Source organism: Leopardus geoffroyi, chromosome B3, assembly GCF_018350155.1.
Source record: "Leopardus geoffroyi isolate Oge1 chromosome B3, O.geoffroyi_Oge1_pat1.0, whole genome shotgun sequence".
Classification (NCBI taxonomy): domain Eukaryota; kingdom Metazoa; phylum Chordata; class Mammalia; order Carnivora; family Felidae; genus Leopardus; species Leopardus geoffroyi.
Window position 1 is genome coordinate 119,291,161 of NC_059337.1, and position 22,944 is coordinate 119,314,104.

Consider the following 22,944-nt stretch of genomic DNA (forward strand, 5'->3'; position numbering starts at 1 on the left):
TGACCAGATGAAATCTACATTCTACTAGCAAGTAATTCTTTGTTAAGTACCTTAAATGCCAATATTCTTGTCAGATACAACACATGAAATCCAAATACCTTAGTACAAAGTTTATGAGTTTATGAAATCTGTGTAACACAAGAAATGGGGCAATATAAACTCATCTGGAATTGAGGAAACAGGAAGGGGAAATGATGCAAGCAAGGGTACTTCAATGTTTATTTATTTTTGAGAGAGAGTGAGCATGCATGCATGTGAGCAGGGGAAGGGCCAAGAGGGAGACAGAATCTGAAGCAGGCTCTGGGCTCTGAGCTATTAGCACAGAGCCCAACGTGGCGCTCGAACTCACGAGCTGTGATATCATGACCTGAGTCAAAGGTGAACGTTTAACTGACTGAGCCACCCAGGCACTCCCACAAGGGCACTTCAAAAGCAAAGTACAGCCTACTTATTTGACCCCAAAGTACAAAGTTGCCTGTGCCGTACTTATATTTTTGTCACATCTCCTTTAATAGATTATATGCTATTTGAGGACAAGATTTCATTTTAATCATCTTTGTAACCATAATGTACAATTATACAATTATGGTACAGAAGACAAGAAAACAATGGGATGGATAAAACATATAAGATGTGTTTAGAATAGATAAATAAGTTACTACGAAGTGGAGCCTGTATGTACCTAAACAAATGGACAGAGACAGCAGGACAAAAAGCGACACAAGATTCAAGAGGCACTAAATATATGAGGCACATATAAAATATATAGGACATACTACATATACACAAGGCATTCAACATTAATGAGAACTTGAATAAGCCACTCACTGGTGACATCCTTTTGTCCTCTGCTGAATAAAACCATCTAATAGGGTAATGAGTGAGTGAATGCTACTAGCCATTGTACCTGCCCCTCCGAATAGAGCAAATTTGTGTGACAGACCCAGGCACCTTCTGTCCTTGTACCCCCTTGATCAGCTCTAGTACTTATAACTGCACTATCAGCAGAGAGAGAGAGAGATGCAGGACATATGAACCCAGGAATTAAGAAGTATGGCATTTCCAGCCTGCCCATTTCCACCCTATCCTATATGTTCTCACCTATCCTATTTCTTTCCCTTTGCTTCTTGCCCTGAGTTTTGAATTTGATTCAATAAACCATGTGACTTGGGCATCTTAATTTGGGATGCAAGCCTTCCTGCTCTGTGACCCCTAGGATAGCTTGCCTGGGAATATACTTAGAAGTTACCATTGCATCAGGGAGCCTGGGTGGCTCAGTCGGTTAAGCGTCCGACTTTAGCTCAGGTCATCATCTCACAGCTCATGGGTTTGAGCCCCGCGTTGGGCTCTGTGCTGACAGCTCAGAGCCTGGAGCCTGCTTCAGATTCTGTGTCTCCCTCGCTCTCTGCCCCTCCCCCGCTCATGCTCTGTCTCTCTCAAAAATAAATGAAAACATTAAAAAAAAAAAAAAGTTACCATTCCATCAAGCTAATTTCCCACATTCATGGTATCTTGCAGAGTGCCTTGTCCATAGCCCTAACAAAAACACCTCATAATTCCACCTGCAGCCACTTTTATTACTAAACAAGTTCTTAAATCTTCCTAATTCCCAAATAAGTAGACTGTTACATGATTTCAGTACCATCTCTCTTACCTGTAAGACAGTACTGTCTGCAAAGCCAAAGCCATCCTTTAACAAGGCTGTGATGTAACTGAGATCCATGCATAGGAAAGGACTGCCTGAGGCGAAGTTTTCCAAGTTATCACACACTGAAAGGGAGAGAGTGAAGAGTGGAATTCAAGTTTGAGGCTAACTGACAAGTGTAGGATTTTCTCAAAATACACACTTAGGATAAGTAAAGCAGAATTCTCCATTTGGCTAGCACCTGGGAGTCTTAAAGACTACAACTGTGCACTGACAACCTCTGTAAGGCCACGGTGTTTAAGAATTTGCACATTTCTGATGTCACATCTTCTTTACTCAAAGGTGCCTGGGATCCTGGTTTATTTGCTAAATTTCTATTATCTGTTGTTGGGGCTTAATTCAACTAAGTCCCTTACCTATTATTAATGCTAAGGCCCAGAAGACAGAGAAATACCAGCAGCCCTACTTTGGGGCCAGTGGATAAGAGCATTTATCTGTATTTCCATGGATGCTCTCAAAGAAGCCCTTGTGGCTATTTCCCATATATTTTGGTGCTCAGTATTTCATTAACACTGATAACACTATTTCAATTAAAAAAAAAAAAAAAGGAAGAGCACCATACATAAAAATAAACTCAAGCTAGATTAAATACCTAAATGTGAGACCTAAAACTGTAAAACTCTTAAAACAAAACAGACAGAAATCTCTTGGACACGGGCATTAGCAACATATTTATGGATATATCTCCCCAGGCAAGGGAAACAAAAACAAAAATAAACTCTTGGGACTACATCAAATTAAAAACCTTTTGCAAAGCAAAGGAAACCATTGACAAAACAAAAAGGCAACTTACTGAATAGAAGATATTTGCAAATGGTACGCCCAGTAAGGGGCTGTATCCAAAATACATAAAGAACTTACACAACTCGACACCAAAGAAACAGACAATCCTATTTAAAAATGGGCAAAGGCACTCCATTTATGGTAACTTGATATCACAGCAAGAGAAAACTGATACAACAGGGTTCTTAGGTGGCTCAGTGGGTTAAGCATCCGACTTTGGATCAGGTCATGATCTCCTGGTTCTGAGCTCGAGCCCTGCGTCAGGTTCTGTGCTGACAACTCAGAACCTAGGGTCTACTTTGGATTCTCTGTGTGTGCCTCTCCTCTGCCCCTCCCCTCCTCCCTCTCTCTCAAAAATAAACATTAAAAAATAGAAAACAGATACAGCTTATTTTTCTTTAGTGACGATTTAATACAGTTTGACATTAACTTTTATATATAAAGTGTTCATAATTTTAGGACTGTTTTATATGCTAGTGTTATTAGCCTTTACCTATTTTATTTTTATTATCTATTTATAATGCTGCAAATAATGTTAAGTTTATTATTCTATCCATTAACTTTATAGATGATGCCTTTTCCCATATACAAATTTTGTTTTATTTTCAATCATGTCAACCTCTACCATCATTTTTAATGCAGTCTCAATCTTAAAACTTGTCTAAATAATCTAATTTTATCACATGTAGTCATACTTCCATATAATTTTCAAATGTTTAAAATTTATGTTTTAGTATTTCATGCAATATGTGAATTGTACAAAAAAGTATAATTTGCTTATATTATCCACTTTAGGAGAAATACATCTTTACTAAACTATTTGAAAAAGAAAATGGGCAAAGGAACTGAATAGACATTCTTCCAAGGAAAACATACAGATATCCAACAGACACGTGAAAAGATGCTCACTTCTTACTAGACATGTTGCAAGAGGCAAGGGAAACAAAAGCAAAAATGAACTATTGGGACTTCATCAAGATAAGTGAAGGAAACAATCAACAAAACTAAAAGGCAGCCTACAGAATGGGAGAAGATACCTGCAAATGACATCCCCAATAAAGGGTTAGTATCCAAAATCTATAAAGAATTTATCAAACTCAACACCCAAACACCAAATAATCCAGTTAAGAAATGGGCAGAAGACATGAATAGACATTTTCCCAAAGAAGACATCCAGATGGCTGACAGACACATGAAAAGATGCTCGACATCGCTCATCAGTGAAATACAAATCAAAACCATGATGAGATAACTCACACCTGTCAGAATGGCTAAAATTAACAACACAAGAAATAACAACTGTTGGCAAGGATGCAGAGGAAGGGTGGGAATGCAAACTGGTGCAGCCACTCTGGACAACAGTATAGAGGTTCCTCAAAAGGTTAAAAATAGAACTACCTTATGATCCAGCAGTTGTACTCCTAGGTATTTACCCAAAGAATACAAAAATACTAATTCGAAGGGATACATGCACCCCAATTTTATAGCAGCATTATCTACAATACCCAAATTATGGAAACAGCCCAAATGTCCACTGACCTATGAGTGGATAAAGATGATGTGATATATATGTGATATATAAATATATATATATATATACATATATATACATATTTATATATATATATATCACACACACATCTATATAATAGAGTATTACTCAGCATCAAAAGAATGAAATCTTGCCATTTATAATGACATGGACGGAGCTACAGAGTATTACACTAAGTGAAGTAAGTCAGTCAGAAAAAGACAAATATCATAGGATTTCACTTATATGTGGAACTTAAGAAACACAACAGATGAACATATGGGAGAGGGTAAAAAGAGAGAGGGAAACAAACCATAAGAGACTTTTATGGGTCAGAGGGTTGATGGAGGGAGGTGGGTGGGGGATGGGCTAGATGGGTGATGGATACTAAGGAGGGCACTTATTACGATGAGGACGGGGTGTTGTATGTAAGTGATGAATCACTGAATTCTACTCCTGAAACCAATATTGCACTGTATGTTAATTAACTAGAGTTTAAATTAAAATTTGAAAAGAAAAAAGAAAAGATGCTCAACATAACTCATCACCAGGGAAATGCATATCAAAACCATAATGAGGTATCACTTCACACCAATCAGAATGGCTAATATCAAAAAAGAAATAAGAAGTGTTAGCAAGGATGCAGAGAGAAGGGAACCCTCATGTACTGTTGGTAGGGATGTAAACTGGCAGTGCTACTGTGGATAATAGTATGGAGGTTCCTCAAAAAATTAAAAATAGAAATACCATATGACCTAGTAATTCTTTTATTGCTTATTTACCCAAAGAAAATGAAAACACTAATTCAAAAAGATATAAGCACCCCTGTATATACTGTAGCATTATTTACAACAGCCAACTTATGGAAGCAGCCCAAGTGTCCACTGGTAGATGAATGGATAAAGAAGAGGTGGTGTGTGTGTGCACACACACCAATGGAATATTACTCAGCCATAAAAAAAGAATATCTTGCCACTTGGGACAACATAAACAGACCTAGAGGGCATTATGCTAAGTCACACAGATATGATTTCACTTACATGATTTCACTTATATGTAAAATTCAAAACAACCCAAGACACATGAACAAATAAAGAAAAAACTGAAACTGAGGGTTGATGGGGGGTGGGAGGGAGGAGAGGGTGGGTGATGGGTATTGAGGAGGGCACCTTTTGGGATGAGCACTGGGTGTTTTATGGAAACCAATTTGGACAATAAATTTCATATATTATAAAAAAAAAAAAAAAAAAACTGAACTCTTAAATAGACAGAACTGGTTGTTGCCAGAGGGGAGATGGGTGGGGGAATGGGCAAAATAGATGAAGGAGATTAAGAGGTACAAAATTCTAGCCGTAAAATAAATAAGTCACAGAGATGAAAATTACACCACAGGGAATACACTCAATAGTACTGTAATAATGTTGTACGGAGACAGATCATGACTATATTATCGTGGTGAGCACTGGGTAATGTACAGAATTGTTGAATCTATATGTTGTACACCTAAAACTGATATAAAATTGTATGTCAATTATACTTCAATAATAGGGGGAAAAAAGGAAGAAAGGAAGAAATATAGAAAGAAGAAAAGGTTTTCATCATTTCCCCAAAGCTTCTTGTATTCCCATGGTTTTCTATGCCACTTGATGCTTTTAACTCCTGGCAAAAACATGAAACCAGCCTTCTGAGCAGCTTTCTGCTGACTGTGGTGCTTTGGGTCACTTTAAGGTCATTAGAGTTGGCAGGCACAGCCTCATGGACTCGCCTTCAAGGGTTCCCACTGGCACTTACCTTCCCTTGCTTTTCTTTCAAAATCTTCAACTTTTAAAACACCCCCTGTTTCATAATCTAAAATGAAACAGTAGCTGATGTCAAAAAGCCTTCAAGGAAACATAAGGAAATTCATCCTAGTGAAATTTATAATAATGAAAAACTAAAGTAAATTTTTACTAGAAGTAAAATTTCCAACATTACAAGATGGGATAAACAAACATGACATATCCATACAACACAATCTATGTGGTCTAATTCATTTATAATTATTCTATGTATATTTAACCACAATAAAAAATGACCTATTAAAAAAACCCAGAAAATAGGAAATTAACTCATATCTCAGGCCATGACAGATCACATACATACATCCATTCACAGAACCAACAAAAAGCAGTACTATTGTGATAAGAAAATAAAAGTTATAAAGGGGGAGGAGAAAACTTTTTGGGGTAATGGATATATTATTTTGAATTTGTTGATGGCTTAATGGGTATACACATATGTCAAAACAATAAATTATACACTTTAAATATTCACATTTTATGTTGATTATACCTCAATAAAAATGTAATAAAAAAAAAAGATTTCATATGTATTTGCTTAGGCCACTTTCTAGCTCCAAAAGATTCTAAATCATATTCATCCTTCCATTGCAGTGACTAAGGTCATTCAATAGCCAGCAATGGAGAAGAAGTAAGGTGATCACTCATGATGAAGCATTTATAATTCTCCTTTTCTCCCTTTCCCTTCCCCACCACAAGTTTGCCCAGCTTCCTCCCTAGACTGATACCTGGAGTAAACTTACCAATCATGTCTGTGTCAACAGCACGATCATAATAGTAAGAGAAAGCATAGAAGGAACTTCTCTGGACCTCATCTGGCTGGTGAAGTTTTCCTTGGACCACCCTCAGCACTTCAGTGTAGCAGGGCTCAAAGCCCATTTCCCCTGCCAGGGCAAGAGTGTACAGGCACAATGTGAGAAAAATAAGAGCTCTCTGGAGCCAACAAAGAAACAGCAGGAGGATCAATGAAAGCAGATGCTGGGGCTGAGGACAAAGGGCTTACAAAGCTGAGCAAACTTCCACAGTCCTGTCACTCTGGAGGAAAGGTACCTGCTTCCCCATGGCAGCTCCCCTCCCTAACCCGTGTTCACCAAAATAGCCATACCTAACCTGAAGCTACTGCCTAGCCTTACATGCCATGGTATCCATGAGGAGCATCCAGAAGGCTCACCTGCTTCCTTCACTGGAAAAATTGAGTTTTTTATCTTGACTTTAAGGTCTCTGCTTTTTATAATACCTGAGATGAATTCTTTTTCTCATGGTCTCAGTTTTAAATGTATATAATATTATTTAAAAAGCTAAACAATGGGGCGCCTGGCTGGCTCAGTTGGCTAAGAGGCTGACTCTTGATTTTGGCTCAGATCATGAGATCAATCCCTGCATCAGGTCCTGTGCTAACAGTGTTGAGCCTGCTTGAGATTCTCTTTCTCTCCTTCTCTCTCTGCCCCTCTCATGCTCATGCTGTTTCTGTCTCTCTTATTTATTAAAAAATAAACTTTAAAAAAGTAAAAAAAAGGGGCTCCTGGGTGGCTTAGTTGGTTAAGCGTCCGACTTTGGCTCAGGTGATGATCTTGCGGTCCGTGGGTTCAAGCCCCACGTCGGGCTCTGTGCTGACAGCTCAGAGCCTGGAGCCTGTTTCAGATTGTGTGTCTCCCTCTTTCTCTGACCCTCCCCTGTTCATGCTCTCTGTCTCAAAAATAAATAAATGTTTAAAAAAATTTTTTTTAAGTAAAAAAATAAAATAAAAAGCTAAACATTAACTGAATTTGAAATAGTGTTCCTCCTTGCTGAGGGCATCAGACCTAGGTTAAGAACAGGCTTCTAATGGGTCTACAACACTTGGGCAGGGAAAGAGCAGGACAGAGAGACAGTGCCTTGTTCACTGTCACTTCATACTATTCCTTAAAGGCATACCAAGATCTATTTGGAATGAGTCCCTGCAAAAGACAAGCTTCTCTTAAGTTCTGAAAAACATCTCCTGTGGGACTTTTCCAGACTTCTACTGTAAAGGTAATTTCAACCAGTGAAAAAACATCACTTGCCTTCTTTGTTGCCACCATAATGGTATTTCACGCCCCCAAAGATCCACTCTGCTTCCAACCATCTTGGTAGACAGGCACTTCGGAAAGTGTGTCCATCAATCCCTGAAAGAAGCCAGACCACGAAGTAAGAAGCAAGGGTGTGTTTATGTGTGGGAGAGAGAGAGACAGAGAGATAGAATGTGTGAAAGACACATGCACACACAAATGCAAGAAGACAGTAAGGTTGAAAGGAATTACTAAAGTAGGTAGTTCCATGACTGGGTCCTATGACAGGAATTCTTAACTCAGGGTTCATAGATGGGCTTTGTGGGGTTGGTGAACCTCCTGAAACTATAAATTTTTGTGCATATGTGTATTTGGCAGAAAGGTTCATGGTTTTTATCACATCTCAAAGAAACCCAAAACCTACAATGGAATATGTTCCCTCCTTTCTAAAAAAAAAAAGGTAGGGGCACCTGGGTGGCTCAGTCAGTTAAGCTCCGACTTCATCTCAGGTCATGATCTCATGGTTTGTGGGTTCGAGCCTTGTGTCGGGCTCTATACTGACAGCTCAGAGCCTGGAGCCTGCTTCGGATTCTATGTCTCCTTCTCTCTCTGCCCCTCCCACCCCCAAATAAATAAACATTAAAAAAAAAAATTTTTTTTTTTTAATTTTAAAAAGGTAAAAAATACGCTTCTACTTTTCTCACAGTAATAGTTTACTGCGAGCCAGGCAGGCACCATAGAAAGTACATTAAATGCAAAATCTCAGATAAAGGGAGGAAAGAGGCACAAAAAGGTTAGCTAACTTGCCCAAAATCAAAAAGCTGGCTGAAGCCAGTTCTACCTGACCCCAAAAGCTGAGATCTTAAATGTTCAACCACGTTGAAAGAGATGAATAAAGTTGTTCAGTTACTCCATCTTGCAAGTGGACTGCACCCTTGCAGTGGGTGCTTCTTGCAAGTGGACTGCTTCCTGCACTCCCCACATAAAACTAACGGCTTGAAAAAGCTTCTGCCAAATTCACTCTTCAAACCTTGAATTTCTGCACACTTCAGCCTTCTGGTCACAGGCTGTTCCCCCTATATATATAGCCTTCATTCCAGAAATGGCTAATAATATACACCAAAACTACTGAACACAACATAAAGTAGAAAAGAAATTTGCTATTATCAGGTCCAGTATACAACACATGCTTCCTAATTTGGCGTAAAGCTTTCCTCCACAGAATCACTGTCAAGAAAGGGGAAAGGCAAGCTGAATACTGATGTCATTCTCACCATACCCCAACCAGCACAGGTACCCAGACGAACCTTCTGTTTCCAGGGCTCCCAGGGTTGCTAGTCTTGCAGCTTTTAATCCAAATCCCAAGTAACTGTAAAATATAGGATTGACTAATTTCATGTTGGTCCTGAAGCTCTCAAACCTAAAGCTACCTCTTTCCAAAGTAGCATGGTTTCTGTGTCTCCCTCTGAGGGAGGAAAACCTCGTTCTCTGCAACCTCTTCATTTTGTGTGGACAAGTGGTAATTTCTGCAGTTTAGATCAAGGCCATCCAGAACTTTCCATGCCTATGATTTAAAGGCCAGAGATAGGGGCGCCTGGGTGGCGCAGTCGGTTAAGCGTCCGACTTCAGCCAGGTCACGATCTCGCGGTCCGTGAGTTCGAGCCCCGCGTCGGGCTCTGGGCTGATGGCTCAGAGCCTGGAGCCTGTTTCCGATTCTGTGTCTCCCTCTCTCTCTGACCCTCCCCCGTTCATGCTCTGTCTCTCTCTGTCCCAAAAATAAATAAACGTTGAAAAAATAAATAAATAAATAAAGGCCAGAGATAGTGACACTTCGTACAGTCCGACCTTGGGAACCATCCCCAGAAAAGCTCTCATTATCTTAGCTTCCAGCCCCAATGTGATCAAATCCACGGCCAGATTTAGAACATCTGAAAGCAAACTCAAAGGAATTGGTACAGAGCTTTGGCTGAAGTTTCTCCAAGTGTTCTCTCTACAGAAAACTTTTAACTCTTTAAGTTATACACTTCTGAGGCCAAGAATGGATAAATCTCTTGGGTCCTTGAGCTATGGTTTCAGTTATTAGACCTTTGCGGATTGGCAAAAACTTTGTGAGGCTGGTCAGATGCAGTAACAGATGTGAAAATGCTTTGGAAAGTTAGGAGAATCATACAACATGAAATATTATTCCTCCATGTCCCCCTCCTCACCTATGTGTATAGAGCTTATAAGTGCTGTTAAACATCTCAAATGAAGTGAGGTAGCCCCTAGGGGTTTGTTCCAGGGTCTTCTGCAAATCAGAAAAAGCAAAAAGACTATTCAGGATCTGCAAGCGTTTGGAGGTGTTACCACCACCATCCCTGTCCCTCCCCCAAGAAATCAGAAAAGAAACACAGACTAAGCTGCTAATCTCAAAGGGATGGAGGAATCAAAGGGACTCTGAACAATGAGGGAGCAAGGGGAAGTACACCCAGTTATTAACTGACTCCACTCAGACTATTTGTGGTAGAGCTGCTGTCCTAAAATGGGGTACCACTTTCTTGGCACCATGATATGCTTGCCAAGTGGGTTGCTAACCAGGCCTTCATATAAATGACTCACCTTAAACTGGGGTAGGAATGTGATTTGGGTGGAGGCCCCCCCGAGGTCCAGGGTCCCCACAGTTTCCCGGCTCCGGCCATGCAGCTGACCTGTGAATGAGAGCCAGCTCTGAATATCTTCTGCTTCCCGGACAGCTCAACACTCCTCTGTCTGTAATCTCTGTCCTGCTCTTGTATATTGCAGGTGTTTCATAAGTATTCCACTGCTCCCTGGTCCCGAAGGGTATAGGTGAATGCTAACCTAGAAGGATTCTTGCTATAGCTGAGGCCTTGAAGACAGGTATAAACAGTAACTTCTTATAGTTTCTTTCCTTCCTTTCTTTTTTTTTTTAAAGCACAATACAAGCAAAATGGGATTTTTTTTTGCTCGGACCCTCATGTGAAACCCAGTTAATATCTTAGAATAAACTTGAGAATGTATTACCTGTCAGAAAATTCACAGTAACCCAAGCTAATATACCTGAAAGACAGAGAAAAACAAGGATTACATCTCAAGAGCATTTTTCCCTAATCTTCCTCGACCCCAGTTTTGTTTTTTTTTCCTCTAAATTTTGTGTCTAAAACACGTATTCCTTCTCCCTGTCCTTCAATTTCCTGTTATCCCATCCCTCCTTGTGTGTTTCTCATTTAGTTCCTTTTACTTCAGCACCTCCACCTCTGTTCCCAGTTCCTTTAATCAAAATATTTATTAACCCTGGCCCGCTCCCCCCAGAACATGTACTAACACCTCTCCCACCTTCATAAGATCCATCCATGATGCTAACACTGTCATTTGGTACCAGGAAAGGTGACTTCTTGAAGATTTCTCTTACCTAAAGAAAAAGGGAAAAAACCTGGATTCCCTAAGGCAATAAAGACTTCCATACTTTGGCTATATCGTATAAGGTTTAGAAAACTACACTCTTCATTTCCCTAAATAAAATTTTACAACAAATTTCTATGTATGTATTTATTTATTTATTTATTTATTTATAAAGAGAGAGAGAGAGAGAGAGAGAGAGAGAGAGAGAGAGAGAGAATGAGCAGAGGAGGGGCAGAGAAAGGGGCACAGAGGATCCAAAGCGGACTCTGAGATTGGCTCTGTGCTGACAGCAGAAAGCCCAATGTGGGGCTCGAACTCACAACCCCTGAGATCATGAGCTGAGCCGAAGTTGGACGTTTAACTGACTAAACCACCCAGGCACCCCTAGCAGAACTCATTCCTTTTCTCTAAAAAACCAGAGAAGGGAACTACACAAACCATTGTCGGTTTCTTGTAAAAACAAAAACACAGGGATTACTCTGACTTTAAAGTAAATCTCAACCAGGGGAACCTGGGTGGCTCAGTGAGTTAAGTGTCTGACTTCAGCTCAGGTCAGGATCTTAAGGTTTGTGAGTTTGAGCCTCACATTGGGCTCTGTATTGACAGCACAGAGCCTGCTTGGATCCTCTGTCTCCCTCTCTCTCTGCCCCTCCCCTGCTCATGATCTCTCTCAAAAATAAACATAAAAATTTTTAAAAAATAAATAAATCTCAACCGTTGTCTACATTTATAGGTGAACTGGACCTAAGAAAGGGCATACATTTGACTCTTTCAGCTCAAATTAGGATCCTGTAATTTTTTTAAAAAAACACCTTATTAATTTTGCCTGGGCACACTGGAGGCTAAGAGGACCTTTTCCCACTTCATTTCTTAGATGACAAGATAAACGGATGGTAGAGAAGAGTTGGGCCTGGGCAGCTCCTGAGGCTACAGAAACATTTCTTCTGCTCTCCCATCAAATTCTGCAGGTCTTTGCCCTTGCGGGTAAAGAGGACTCATGTCCACGGGCTGGAGTACTCTGCTCTCAGCCCCTGTTAGATTCTGGCACATGGCTGAGGCCTCAAGAGTCCAGAGACCCCAGGTCTAGACTTATTTATCCTATTTTAGGAAATGGGAATTAATATCTCTCACACACTCTTGACTCTCCACAAATAGAGGTCAATTATATGGGTGTTATGTCTTTTTTTTTTTTTTATATGATTATCATGAGGCAGAGGGAGACTTCCAAACAGGAATAGAAGGAACTCTGGTCTACTGGCTGTTTTAATTCCTGATAGGATGGAACACTTCATGTGGTGACCTCTGGACCCTGTTTCATCCAGGAAAACCCAGTGATCTATAAACAAGTTTTTAAAGAGAAGATAGATAAGCAAACAGTAATAAACACAGAGAGTTTCTGCTCTTGTCCTCTCCACTCTTCTCCCCTCCTCACAGTTTATTCTCAACACAACAGCCACAGTGTGCTTTTAAAACAGATGTCAGATGCTGCCTCTCAAGACCCTCCAATGACTTACTTCTTGGAGAAAAAATGAAAGTTCTTACACTTGCCTTTAAGGCCCTACATAATAAACCCCTCACACCTCTCTGATCTCATCTCCTACTTCCATCACTCACTCCCTTCCAGCTACATTGACCTCCTGGATGCTGTTCCTTGAATATACCAAGTATTTTCCCTGATTTAGGCTTTTCACCTGCTATTGCTTCAGCTTGGAATATTCTTCTACAAATGTCTTGTATAGCTTGCTTCTTTACTCTTCTCAGGTCTCTGATCAAATGCATCTTATCAACAGTCTTCCCTGACCGCCCTATTAAAAATAGCATCCCTCCACATGACTACCAGCATTCCCTAGCTGCCTTCCCTTGCTTTTCTTTCTCCATAGCATCTACAGCACCTGACATACTTTGTAGTGAGTTGTTTAGTTGTTTACTTTCTGTCTCCTTGCAACCAGAATGTAAGTTCCATCACGGCACGGACTGTCATTTTTTGCTCCAGGCAGCATGTCCCTGGTAACCTCACCAATGCTCAGCACTCATATGCTGAATATAAATGAATACATGAATAAGGAATCAGGATTCAGATTCTCATGCAAACATGCTAGGCAGCTTGTCCTTGGACAAGGGACTTAAATGCTCTGTGTTGACAGTCAAAGGAAAATGGATTTTGAGCTCTGAATTACACACTGATAATATAGAATAATTTTTTGTTGTAATTTTTGTTATAATGGGATCCTACTTGTAAATATTCTTCATACATAATTTAAATCTTATTAGTCTGCATGTTTTTAAAAATAATTTTTTATTAAAACATTTTTTTTAATGTTTATTTATTCCTTTTTGAGAGACAGCGCACAAGCAGGGGAGGGGCAGAGAGGGAGGGAGATACAGAATTGCAAGCAGGTTCCAGGCTCTGAGCTGTCTCCAGGCGCAGAACCTGATGTGGGGTTCGAACCTATGAACCGTGAGATCATGACCTGAGCCAAAGTCGGACATTCAATCAATTGAGCCACCCCCAAAATTTTTTAATGTTTATTTTTGAGAGAAAGAGAGAGCATGAGCAGGGGAGGAGCAGAGAGGAGACACAGAATCTGAAGCAGGCTCCAGGCTCTGAGCCGTGAGCACAGAGCCTGACACAAGGCTCAAACTCACAAGCTGTGAGATCGTGACCTGAGCCAAAGTTGGACACTTAAGGGGCGCCTGGGTGGCGCAGTCGGTTAAGCGTCCGACTTCAGCCAGGTCACGATCTCGCGGTCCGTGAGTTCGAGCCCCGCGTCGGGCTCTGGGCTGATGGCTCGGAGCCTGGAGCCTGTTTCCGATTCTGTGTCTCCCTCTCTCTCTGCCCCTCCCCCGTTCATGCTCTGTCTCTCTCTGTCCCCAAAATAAATAAACGTTGAAAAAAAAAAAAGTTGGACACTTAACCAACTGAGCTACCCAGGCACCCCCCCTTCAATAATTTTTTTGAAGTTGATTTTTTATTTATTTTGAGAGAGAGAGAGAGAGAGAGAGAGAGAGAGAGCGCAAGTGGGAAAGGGGCAGAAAGAGAGGGAAGCAGAATTCCAAGCAGGCTCCGCACTATTAGCACAAAGCCCGATGCAAGACTCAACTCACAAACCACGAGATCATGACCTGAGCTGAAATCAAGAGTCGGATGCTTAACCAACTGAGCCACCCAGGCACCCCTAGAGTTTGCATGTTTTATGCAAAATAAGTATGCACAATAATGCTAAAAATACTGAGTTTAAAAAAACTTCTCTACTTAAATTTTTTACTTGAATAAGAAATTTAAATGGATGATCTTTAAAAATCTCACACTTAAAATTCCATGATTCTTCTTAAAAGCTTTATGCTGAGATGCTACTAAACAATAAATGAGTCAACCAAGAAATCAAAGAAGAGGGGCACCTGGGTGGCTCAGTTGGTTGAACATCTCTTGATTTCGGCTCAGGTCATGATCCCAGGGTCATGGGATTGAGCCCCATGTCGGACTCCATGCTGAGTGCGGAGCCTGCTTAAAATTCTCTCCCTTTGCCCCTCTCCCCCTCTTGTGTGTGCTCTCTCTAAAATAAAAAAAATAAAAAAGAATTTAAATTGAAAAAAATCAAAAAAGAAATAAAAAATTACATGGAGACAAATGAAAATGAAAACCCAACAGTCTAAAATCTTTGGGATGTAATAGGGGCACATGGGTGACTCAGTCAGTTAAGTGACCGACTTCGGCTCAGGTCATGATCTCACTGTTCATGAGTTCAAGCCTTACATCAGGCTCTGTGCTGACAGCTTGGAGCCTGGAGCCTGCTTTGGATTCTGTGTCTCCCTCTGTCTCTATTCCTTCTCTGCTTGCTCTCTCTCTCTCTCTCTCTCTCTCAAAAATAAAGATAGATTAAAAAAAATTTTTTTTAATCTTTGAGATGTAGCAAAAGTGGTCTAAGAGGGAAGTTTACAGCAATACAGGCCTATCTCAAGAAGCAAGAAAAATCTCAAATAAGCAACCTAACCTTACACCTAAAGAAGCTAGAAAAAGAACAAAAACCCAAAACCAGCAAAAGGAAGGAAACAGCATTAGAGCAGAAATAAATGATATAGGAAAAAAAAAAAAACACATCTATGAAACCAGGAGCTGGTTCTTTGAAAAGATCAACAAAACTGATAAACCTCTAGCCAGATTCATTAAAAATAAGAAAGAGAGAGAAAATTCAAATAAACAAAAATACAACGAAAGAGGAGAAATAACAATTGATATCACAGAAATACAAACAATAAGAGATTATAAAAAAGTATATGTCAACAAATTGGACAAAGAAATGGATAAATTCCTAGAAACATATAACCTCCTAATACTGAAATAGGAAGGAACAGAAAATTCAAGCATATGGATAACCAACAAAGAAATTGAATTAGTAATCAAAAAACTCCCAACAAACAAAAGTTGAGATCAGATGGCTTCACAGGTGAATTCTACCTAATATTTAAAGAAGAATTAATACCTATTCTTTTCAAACTATTCCAAAGAATAGAAGAGGAAAAAACCTTCCAAATTCATTCTATAAGTCCAGCATTACTCTGGTACCAAAACCAGATAAAGATACCACAAAAAAAGAGAACTACAAGCCAAAATCTCTGATGGTGCAAAAATCCTCAACAAAATACTAGCAAACCAAATCCAACAATACATTAAAAAAAAATCATTTACGGGGCGCCTGGGTGGCGCAGTCGGTTAAGCGGCCGACTTCAGCCAGGTCACGATCTCGCAGTCCGTGAGTTCGAGCCCCGCGTCGGGCTCTGGGCTGATGGCTCAGAGCCTGGAGTCTGTTTCCGATTCTGTGTCTCCCTCTCTCTCTGCCCCTCCCCCTTTCATGCTCTGTCTCTCTCTGTCCCAAAAATAAATAAATAAACGTTGAAAAAAAAAAAAAATCATTTACCACAATCAAGTGGGATTTATTCCCAGGATGCAAGGGTGGTTCAATATTTGCAAATCAATCAACGTGATACATCACATCAATATCAGAAAGGATAAAAACCATGTGATCATTTCAATAGATGCAGAAAAAGCATCTGACAAAGTATAATATCCATTCATGATAAAAAACCAGCAACAAAGTAAGAAGTTTAGAGGGAACATACCTCAGCATAATAAAATCCTATATGAAAAACCCACAGCACCACACTCAATGGGGAAAAACAGAGAGCTTTTCTCCTAAGATCAGGAACACGACAAGGCTGTCTACTCTTATCACTTTTATTCAACATAGTACTGGAAGTCCTAGACATGGCAATCAGACAAAATAAATAAATAAAAGGTATCCAAATTGGTAAAGAAGTAAAATTTTCACGATTTGCAGATAACATGAGACTACATATAGAAAACCCTAAAGACTCCACCAAAAACTGCTAGAACTGACAAATGAATTCAGTAATGTTATAGGATATAAAATCAATGTACACAAATCATATTAATGCGTATTAGTGTGCATTTCTACATACTAATAATGAAGCAGCAGAAAGAGAATTTAAGAAAATAACTCCATTTACAAATGCATCAAGAGGCACCTCGGTGGCTCAGTCATTTGAACGTCCAACTTCAGCTCAGGTCATGATTTCATGGTTTGTGGGTTTGAGCCCCACATCAGGCTCTGTCTGTGCTGACAGCTCAGAGCCTGAAGCCTGCTTTGGATTCTGTGTTTCCCTCTCTCTCTGCCCCTCCTCAGCTTGTGCTCTATCTCTGTCTCTCAAAAATGAATAAAAGTTAAAAAAACAAATTAAAAAAATAATAAGGGGGCACCTGGGAGGCTCAGTCAGTTGAGGATCTAACTCTTGGTTTCTGCTCAGGTCATGATCCTGGGGTCATGGGATCAAGCCCCAAGTTGGGCTTCATGCTGAGTGAGCATGGAGCCTGCTTAAGATATATTTTCTTTCTCTTTCTCTCTCTCTCTCTCTCTCTCCACCCCCCCCTTCCCCTCCCCCTTCTCTCCCGGTCACACTCTCTCTCAAATGGAATAATAATAATGATGATAATAATAATACCTAAGAATAAACCTAACCAAAGAGGTGAAAGACCTGTATAGTTTTCAACTATAAAACACCGATGAAGGAAACTGCAGATAACACAAAGAAATGGAAAGACACTCCATGCTTATGGATGAGAACAAATATTATCAAAATGTCTATACTACCCAAAGCAATCTACAGATTTAATGTAAGCCCTATCAAAATACCGATGGCAGTTTTCACAGAACTAGAACAAAAAATCCCAAAATGTGTATGAAATCACACAAGACCCTGAATGGCAAAGCAATCTTGAAAAAGAAAAAACTAGAGTTGTCACAATTGCAGACTTCAAGTTATATTACAAAGCTGTAGTAAAACAGTATGGTACTGGCACAAAAACAGACACATAGATCAATAGAACAGAATAGAAAACCCAGGGGGCGTCTGGGTGGCTCAGTCGGTTAAGTGTCCAACTTTGGCTCAGGTCATGATATCATGGTTTTTGAGTTCCAGCCCTGCGTTGGGCTCTGTGCCGACAGCTCAGAGCCTGGAGCCTGCTTTGGATTCTGTGTCTCCCTCTCTCTCTCTGCCCCTCCCCTGTTCATGCTCTTTCTATCAAAAATAAATAAACATTACAAAAAAAAAAAAGAATAGAAAACCCAGAAATAAACCCACAATTACATCGTCAATTAATCATTTGTCATGACAAAGGAGGAAAGAATATGCAATTGGAACAAGACTGTCTCTTTGACAAACAGTGCTAGAAAAACTGGACAGCTACATGTAAAAGAATGAAACTGATCACTTTTTTACACCACACACAAAAATAAACTCAAAATGGATTAAGGACCTAAATGTGAGACATGAAACCATAAAAATCTTAGAAAAGAGCACCAGCAGTAATTTCTTTGACATCAGCTGTGGCAACATCTTTCTAGATGTGTCTCCTAAGACAAGGAAAACAAAAGGGAAAATAAACCATTGGGCATCAAAATAAAAAGCTTCTGCACTGTGTAGGAAACAATCAACAAAACTAAAATCAATCCACTCAATGGGAGATGATATTTGCCAAAACATATCTGATAAAGAGTTAGTATCCAAAATATAGAAAGAACCGATACAACTCAACGCCAAAAAACCTACAAATAATTCAATTAAAAAATGGGCAGAAGACATGAACAGACATTTCTCCAAGGAAGACATACAAATGGTCAACAGACACATGAAAAGATGCTCAACATCACTCATCATCAGGGAAACACAAATCAAAACTACAATGAGATATCATCTCACATCCATCAGAATACCTAAAATCAAAAACAAAAGAAACAACATGTTGGCAAGGATGTAAGAAAAAAAGGAATCCTTGTGCACTGTTGATGGGAATGCAACCCCTGTAGAAAACAGTATGGAGGTTCCTCAAAAGGTTAAAAATAGAACTACTTGATGATCCAGTAATTGCACTACTGAGTATTTACTCAAAAAATTCAAAAACACTAATCCAAAGGGATATATGCACCTCTATATTTCAGCATTACTTACAATAGCCAAATTATGGAAGCAGCCCAAGTGTCCATCAATTGATGAATGGATAGAGAAGATATGGTGTGTGTGTACATACACACACACACACACACACACACACACACACACACACACACACAATGGATTACTTAGCCATAAAGAATGAAACCTTGCCATCTGGAACAACATGAATGGAGTTAGAGAGTATAATGCTAAGCGAAATATGTCAGAGGAAAGACAAATATCAAGTGATTTCACTCATGTGGAATTTAAGAGACAAAACAAACGAACAAAGGAAAAAACAAATAAAGGAGAGAGACAAACCAATCTTAACTATAGAGAACTAATAGTTACCAGAGGGGAGGTGGGGTCAGGGGGAATGGGTAAAATAAGTGAAGGGGATTAAGAGCACACTTATCATGATGAGCATTGAGTAATGTAGAGACTTGTTGAATCACTATATTGTACACCTTAAACTAATGTAACACTGTATGTTAACTATACTAGAATTAAAATTAAAAATTTAATTTAAAAAACCTTTATGCTGAGAGAAAAAAAGACATTAAAAAAAGAACATAAACTGTATAACTCCATTTATATGAAATGTAAGAATAAGCAAAACTAATCTACAGTGATAGAAAGCAGATCAGTGGTTGTCTGGCTTCAGGGGAGGAGGAAACTGACTGCAAAGGTATATAAGGAAACTTCTGAATTTGTCAAAATTCATTTAACTGTACACTGAAAATGTACACATTTTAAGTTATACTTCAATAAAGTGGGCTAAAAATAATTTTTGTGATTCTGTTTTAATAAGTTAGAAGAGTTAAGACTATCATGGACAGGAAATACTTTAAAATTCTTTAGGAAAAGTTGTATAAATTCGGGGCGCCTGGGTGGCGCAGTCGGTTAAGCGTCCGACTTCAGCCAGGTCACGATCTCGCGGTCCGTGAGTTCGAGCCCCGCGTCAGGCTCTGGGCTGATGGCTCAGAGCCTGGAGCCTGTTTCCGATTCTGTGTCTCCCTCTCTCTCTGCCCCTCCCCCGTTCATGCTCTGTCTCTCTCTGTCCCAAAAATAAATAAACGTTGAAAAAAAAAAAAAAAAGAGGCAGGGAAAGCCTCTATAAAAAAAAAAAAAAGAAAAGTTGTATAAATTCAAGAGTAACATTTAAAAACTTGAGTAGCTAGAACAAGAGACCAGTTACCAGAGTGCTTTAGCGATGGTGGAATACTAAAGGTAGCAGTCACATTCCAAAGAGCTAAACACCCCTAAGGCAAATATTCACAGAGGGAAAAATAATCATCTGTGATGCAAAGGACTTCGAAGATTACCTCAAAGAGCAGAGCCTGGGCTTTCTGTTCTGGCAGTAAGCGCAGTCCTGCTGTTGCCTTCAGGACCACTGGGGTTCTTTTCCAGTGACTTCGGGGGATGGAATCTTTGGCCACCTCTAAGAGTTCTTGAACAGTCTCAGCACCCTTCAAAAGAGATGACCTACTCATACAGTGAACAGTTCATTTAGTGGCAACTGTCTATTCCCTCAACATGCTCGGGGGGATAACAGGAGTGAGGGAGCAGGGGGCTCCAACCACTCTCTGCTCTACAGGAGAAGAAACCTAGATAAGTAGGCTTCTTTGAAGGAAAATGCATTTAATTTTGGTTGAATGATTACAAAAATTATTCTTTTATAGCATGGTCATTTTAACTGATTGTTATTTTGTGTCTCATAAATTAGCTTCAGGCTAGAAAGTTGGGTACAGTGAAAAAAACACCGGATTTGGAGTTAGAAGACTTGCTTGCTAGCTCTGTGCCTTCATATAGGGACTTGGTTTCCTCAACTCTATGATGGGAGATACGCCTCATCCCACTGAAAAACTGTTGAGTGCATTGCATGTGGCAGACTGCATGTACGTGCACACAAAGGCTGGTGTGGCTGTTACTATGCTACAGGTTTTATGATCTCTGGAAGGACAGAACCTGCCAGGTTCATTTTTGCATCATACCACCTACACGCACAGGACAGAGTAGATACTCAATTTATGAAATTAAAAACCATTATTTTAAATCCACTGTTTCCCTGAGTGAACATCTGACAACATGCTGCTACCTCTAAATCATCAGAATTATTAGCAACCACAACAAAATCTTCTCTAAATGTCAAATCAGTTTTTGACACCTCCCAATTTTCTGACGCATTTACCATTTCATATTAGTGAGCTGAGAAAAAAAAACATCTTCACAGGTCTTCAAGTTCAAGCCATTCTTTTTCTAAGATTTTATTAAGTAATCACATGGTCTACCAACTGAGCCAGTCATGTACCGCAAGCCATTTTTAATAGAAGTTTTTCCTTTGGTTAATGACTATGCTTGTAACAATATCTTTACATTTGCTACCAAATGGTCAATATTCTGCCTTATTCTATTTTGGTATGGCCTCTGACACACTGGGTATGGCATGTTATGGGTGCTCAAATGTGAAATACAGTCATGACAAAACTCTCTATACATCCTTTAATACCAAAGATTTTTGTTTTCATGAGTTCTTCCCTAATTTCTAGAGTATAGGTATACATGATCTGTCCTATATCAGGGTACTTTGAAATGAACTTCATTGGGTCTACAGTTCCTCAACTGCTATGTTTATACCTCATATCTTATAGAGAACTCCATGTCTATCTTCTCCATCTACATTAATCAATGCAGTTGATGGCTTCAACTCAAAAATCTTAAACAGTAAATACAAAGGGAGCAATCTGCTAAAAAAAAAAAAATGGTGTCATCCCTGCATATCCACAATCTATTCTTGCTTCGTTCTGCCCAAGCCCTAGTGAGCTTGGGGTGTACAAGTATAGCTGAGTATATCTGAGGACAGAAAACTGATCTTACACATGACTCAGTATCAGTAGTGAACAGCATGAGGTATTTAACAGCAGCAGCGTGGTAAAGTTATTAAAGCATTGAGAATCTGAACATCTTGTTATAAAAAACGCACCTGCTTAGGTTGATCTACAAAAGCAGAAAGTCCTGGCTTCACAGAATCAAAAATTTCCCCTTCCAGAATCGGAAGCTGACCTTTTTGTCCATGGAAGAAAACAGAAGACAGATGGCTGATTAGCAAAAGCTAGACTGTTTCTGATAGTGGGTTCTGTATCATATGACCTACTAGATTAACCTATTCCTCCAAGCCATCCCAAGTAATCCCACCTGTGAAGAGTGGCTTGTAGGAGTATTGAGTAAAGGGACAGAAGATGACAGGCAATTCTTGAGAGTCCCTCTGCCATTTGTCGGGGTGGACACCTAGCTCCTACTCCTGCTCTTAGGCTCTATATGTAACCTGAGAACACTGGAAATTCACAAAAAGTTAATCCTCAGGGTCGTTTCATCTCCTCCAAGGATGACAGTGATCCTCTCTCAAGACCACATCCAATATTCTCAATATTCTGGATCTGAAGTATCAACTACCTTTAGAGAAAAGGACAAATTACAACTATATTTCTTGGACATATGGGTTTTAGACTACAGGCAACCCAGATCTCTTTAATTTCACACTGAATTAAACTATATGTTCAATTATCGTCCAAAATCTTCTCTGAAGAAAGACATTCAGTAGCATTAAGATTCTGTTATTCATATCACATACTCTCAGCACATTCATTTCTAGAAGGAGAGGCTGAAGTGTAGATTAATAGGCACCAATGAGGGAACGAGTTGCACTTACCTGGTATTTTCTGCACAAAGGTATAAACATGAATTCGTGTTCCAGTGCTCCCTGCATCAAACATAATTCCATACAATGTGCTAGCACTGACATTGATGGGGCACATGGAAGACAGGAAGACACCCTCAAACCAAGTCCGCTGGTCTCTGTGGAAGACAGTGCTGCAAACACAGGATGTCACCAGCATGAGAAAGGCTGCCCCCCATGCAGTGGCCATTCTCCTCCCAAGATGTGGTGAGTCTAGGCTTTTGTTGCAGAAGCAATGCTGTTCATACACCTGCAGTGGCTTATAGGACAAAAGACAAACATAGACCAACTCGTCTTTTGTTTAAACCTGTAAAGGAAGAAATACCTACTACAGAAACCCCACCCCCTTCCACAAGGTGCTCTTTCTCTATTTTTTATAAGCAGCACAACAAGCTAGACCATAGTAATATAGGCTC

The 22,944-nt window shown here is 39.7% G+C and overlaps 1 protein-coding gene across 24 annotated transcripts in view; it reads right to left on the reverse strand.

Annotated features, from left to right (window-relative positions):
* ENTPD5 (ectonucleoside triphosphate diphosphohydrolase 5 (inactive)) overlaps nucleotides 1-22,944 on the reverse strand; it is a 49,527-nt gene that overhangs the window by 4,383 nt on the left and 22,200 nt on the right. For 10 of the 24 annotated variants that reach the window (XM_045448178.1, XM_045448180.1, XM_045448177.1 and 7 more), the window contains 12 exons: nucleotides 22,502-22,787; nucleotides 21,776-21,855; nucleotides 20,118-20,261; nucleotides 11,218-11,293; nucleotides 10,906-10,941; nucleotides 10,483-10,571; nucleotides 10,092-10,171; nucleotides 9,159-9,253; nucleotides 7,900-8,001; nucleotides 6,601-6,741; nucleotides 5,811-5,867; nucleotides 1,655-1,770 (listed from right to left, as the gene is read on the reverse strand). In XM_045448178.1, the coding sequence (XP_045304134.1) occupies nucleotides 1,655-1,770; nucleotides 5,811-5,867; nucleotides 6,601-6,741; nucleotides 7,900-8,001; nucleotides 9,159-9,253; nucleotides 10,092-10,171; nucleotides 10,483-10,571; nucleotides 10,906-10,941; nucleotides 11,218-11,293; nucleotides 20,118-20,261; nucleotides 21,776-21,855; nucleotides 22,502-22,718 (1,233 nt within the window). In that variant the 5' untranslated portion in view covers nucleotides 22,719-22,787. The remainder of the gene's footprint in view (nucleotides 1-1,654; nucleotides 1,771-5,810; nucleotides 5,868-6,600; nucleotides 6,742-7,899; nucleotides 8,002-9,158; nucleotides 9,254-10,091; nucleotides 10,172-10,482; nucleotides 10,572-10,905; nucleotides 10,942-11,217; nucleotides 11,294-20,117; nucleotides 20,262-21,775; nucleotides 21,856-22,501; nucleotides 22,788-22,944) is intronic. The other 14 variants (XM_045448192.1, XM_045448194.1, XM_045448190.1 and 11 more) reach the window with 5 other exon arrangements.